We start from the raw sequence: 3,565 nt of genomic DNA, 5'->3' as shown, positions 1-3,565 counted from the left end.
TTTGGAAAAACAAAAAAATATATATTTGTAATTATTTTCAAAGTGTTATTTGGGTAAAATTTTCAATTATATAAAAAGCAAAAAAATTCCAAATTTTAATTTGTAGATTTGGTAAAAAATTATTTGGATAAAAATTATAATTTCAGTATTAATTAACAACCATTGAATTAAAATTTCAAAATTTTAGTAATTTGAAATTTATACAAATTTTGGTATTATTTTAGATATATTTTGAATTATAAAAAGTTCGCTTAATTTGAAAAATTATGAGCACTATTTAATTTAGGCAGTTAAATTAAAGAAAGATTTGGCACTTAAACTGGTAATCTGTATTTAGTAAAATAAAATTGCCAATTTAAAATATTATAAAATTATGAAATTATTTCATAAGTATATTGAAATTAAAATACCATAAATATTATAATTTTGAACATGAACTAAATTAGGTAATTAAATTGAAGTAAGATTTGGTAATTTAAAATTTACTACAATTTGGGTATTATTTAAAATATCAATAAATGTAATTTCAAAAAACTAAAATTAATACTTTGCAATAATTTCAAAGTATTATTTATGTAAAAATTATGGAAAAACTTAAAATAGTATTTTGCATTAATTTCAAAGCATTATTTGGGTAAAAATGTCCAATTATATAAGAATTAATAAATTCAAATTATAATTCGTAGATTCGGTAAAAATTTATTTTGCTAAAAATTATAATTTTAGTATTATTTGGCAATCGTTGAATTAAAATTTCATAATTTTTGTAATTTTAAATTTACAAAAAAATGGTAACATTTCAGATATATTTTGAATTATAAGAAGTTCACTTAATTTGAAAAATTATAAGCACTATCTAATTTATGTAGTTAAATTAAAGTAAGAATTATTAGTTTAAATTGGTAATTTACGTATAGTAAGATCAATCTGGCACTTTAAAATATAATGAAATTTGACATTATTTCATAAATATTTTAAAATTAAAATAAAATAAATATTAAAAGTTTAACCATGGACTAAATTAGGTAGTTAAATTAAAGTAAGATTTGGTAATTTAAAATTTATTATAATTATGGTATTATTTAGAATCTCAAAATATATATTTTTAAATAAAAATAGTACTTTGCAATAATTTCAAAGTATTATTTCGGTTAAAATTTGGAAAAATGAAAATAATACTTTTCAATAATTTCAAACTATTATTTGGGTAAAAATTTCTAATTATATAAACATAAAAATATTCAATTTGTAATTTGTAGATTCAGTAAATAAATTTATATAAGTAAATTTTTTAAATTTTAGTATTATTTGACAACTATTGAGTTAAATTTTAACAATTTTGGTAATTTGAAAGTTACATAAATTTTGGTATTGTTTTAGATATATCTTAAATTATAATAAGTTCGCTTAATTTGGAAAATTGTGAGCACTATTTAATTTAGATAGTTAAATTAAAGTAAGATTTGATATTTTAATTTGGTAATTTGTATTTATAAGATCAATTTAGTAATTTGAAATATAATAAAATGTTTAGTATTATTTCATAAATTTTTTGAAATTAAAATGACATAAATATTGAAATTTCGAACAAGAACTAAATTAGGTAGTTAAATTAAAGTAAGATTTGGTAATTTAAAATTTACTAAAATTTATTATTATTTAAAATTTTAGAAAATATTTTAAAAAATAAATAAATTTCTATAATATTTTAAATAAAAAATATATTTTAAAAATTTTATTTTATTTGTAGTAATATTTTAAACAACTAAAATATATTTTCAAAAAATATTAATTGCTGTAATATTTAAAAAACAAAAAATATTTTAAAATTGAAATATCTAAATGTATTAAATACATGTTACGTTCTCTAAGATTCAAAATTGTTGAGGAACCGATTTATTTTCCTATAGTAATATGAAGAATGTTAAAAAGATCAATTTAAATAATTATTAGAGGATTGTAGAACAAATACTTAAATAATCTTTCTCCAATTAATATTGTCTTAGGTCGTAGATTAAATATTGGAGAGTTGTTTCTCAGAATTAAAACTAAAAAAAATCTACGCAAATTATTATCAAAAAATTAATATTTTTGATAATAATTTAAATAAAAAAATTCTGTGCAAATTAAAATAAAAATTGTATTGGAAGGGGGTAGATGAATTACGTGAATTATTTCCAAAAAATTTGAAAATAATTAATAGGTGTAAAAAATAATACATAACATAAAATAAATAATTACTATAATATTTTTTAAAAATGAAAATTATATTTTTTAAATTAATATTTTAATATATAAAATACCTCAATTATGTTCTCCAAGCAAAAAGACATCGTGGGTTAAAGATTAAAAAATGTTGATTTATTTTTCTATAATGATATAAAAAATATTAAAAATATCAAATTGAAAATAATTATTCAAGGGTTGTAGATTAAATACCTGAATAATATTTCTCCGATTAATAGGGTATTAAATTGTAGATAAGATAGAGTTGTTTCTCAGAATTAAAACTCAAGATCCAAAAATTTAATATTTTTTATAATAAATAAAACTAAAAAATACTACACAAATAAAAATAAAAATTATAACCTATAAACCTATATCAGTGAGTTTTTAACTTTTTAGTTTTGCTTTAATGTGTACCCTAGTAAAAGATACTATAAACCTATATCAGCAATCACATTCAATGGCAACAAAGGTTTTTAACTCAAAACCCCAACCAAATATTATAGTATATAATAAACCTTTACAAAAAGAAAAGAGTATTACAACTGTAAAAGTATAGTCAGAATTAACTTAACCAATTCACCAAACAAATTAATGATGACATCAAGCTTGAATATGATATTTTTACAAACTATCTGGACGATTTGGGTGACACTAGGGACACACCACCAATCACAACCTCAACCACACTCCCTCTCTCATTTGCTACAGTGTACCGGGCCCCACATGAGATTTTAAAATTTTAAAATCCTATGTGGTTCCTGGCGCACTGTAGCAAATGAGAGAGAATGTGTGGTTGAGGTTGTGGTTGGTAATGTGCCTCTATCATTTTCCTTATAGTATTGAGAACATGAGATTCAATAAAAAATTACTAAGCATACTTTATCAATTAATCTCCTACAGTGGATTACATTTCTGTCCTCAATTAATTGTTCTCACAGTAAAAATCTCAAGAAAAAGTGTAAAAAAATTAGTTTAAAGAACACAAAATTTATGGGTTTGAGAACACATTTTGGTTTTAACAATTAAAAGATGAGTTGGATTCTGGTAATTTCAACTAAGGGGTATAATTAGAATCCTATGAAAAAAAATTAAGTTGGATGGAATATTCACCTCAGATCAAACATTAGCTAACTATAAGGGGGTAATTTGAAATGATTAATACATTTGAGGGACTACATAGCAATTTAAGTGATTTGAGGGACATAGTACAAATTATTAAATATTTGACAAACCAATATCAAGAAATTTCAAATCATTAAGATAAACTACAACAATAATGAAATGTGGATAATGTCACTACCCCTAAATTAGAAGACCGTATAATGCTCCCATACAA

General features: G+C 20.5%; 1 protein-coding gene across 1 annotated transcript in view; it reads right to left on the bottom strand.

Moving 5' to 3' along the window:
* Positions 1-2,333, bottom strand: part of LOC109834654 (transcription factor MYB6-like) — a 7,166-nt gene extending 4,833 nt beyond the window's left edge. The window contains exon 1 of the mRNA XM_020402683.1: positions 2,304-2,333. Coding sequence (XP_020258272.1) covers positions 2,304-2,333 — 30 coding nt within the window. The remainder of the gene's footprint in view (positions 1-2,303) is intronic.

The sequence above is a fragment of the Asparagus officinalis genome, chromosome 3, assembly GCF_001876935.1.
Source record: "Asparagus officinalis chromosome 3, Aspof.V1, whole genome shotgun sequence".
Classification (NCBI taxonomy): Eukaryota; Viridiplantae; Streptophyta; class Magnoliopsida; order Asparagales; family Asparagaceae; genus Asparagus; species Asparagus officinalis.
The sequence above is the reverse complement of the archived record's forward strand: the minus strand, read 5'-3'. Positions and strand labels throughout refer to the sequence as shown.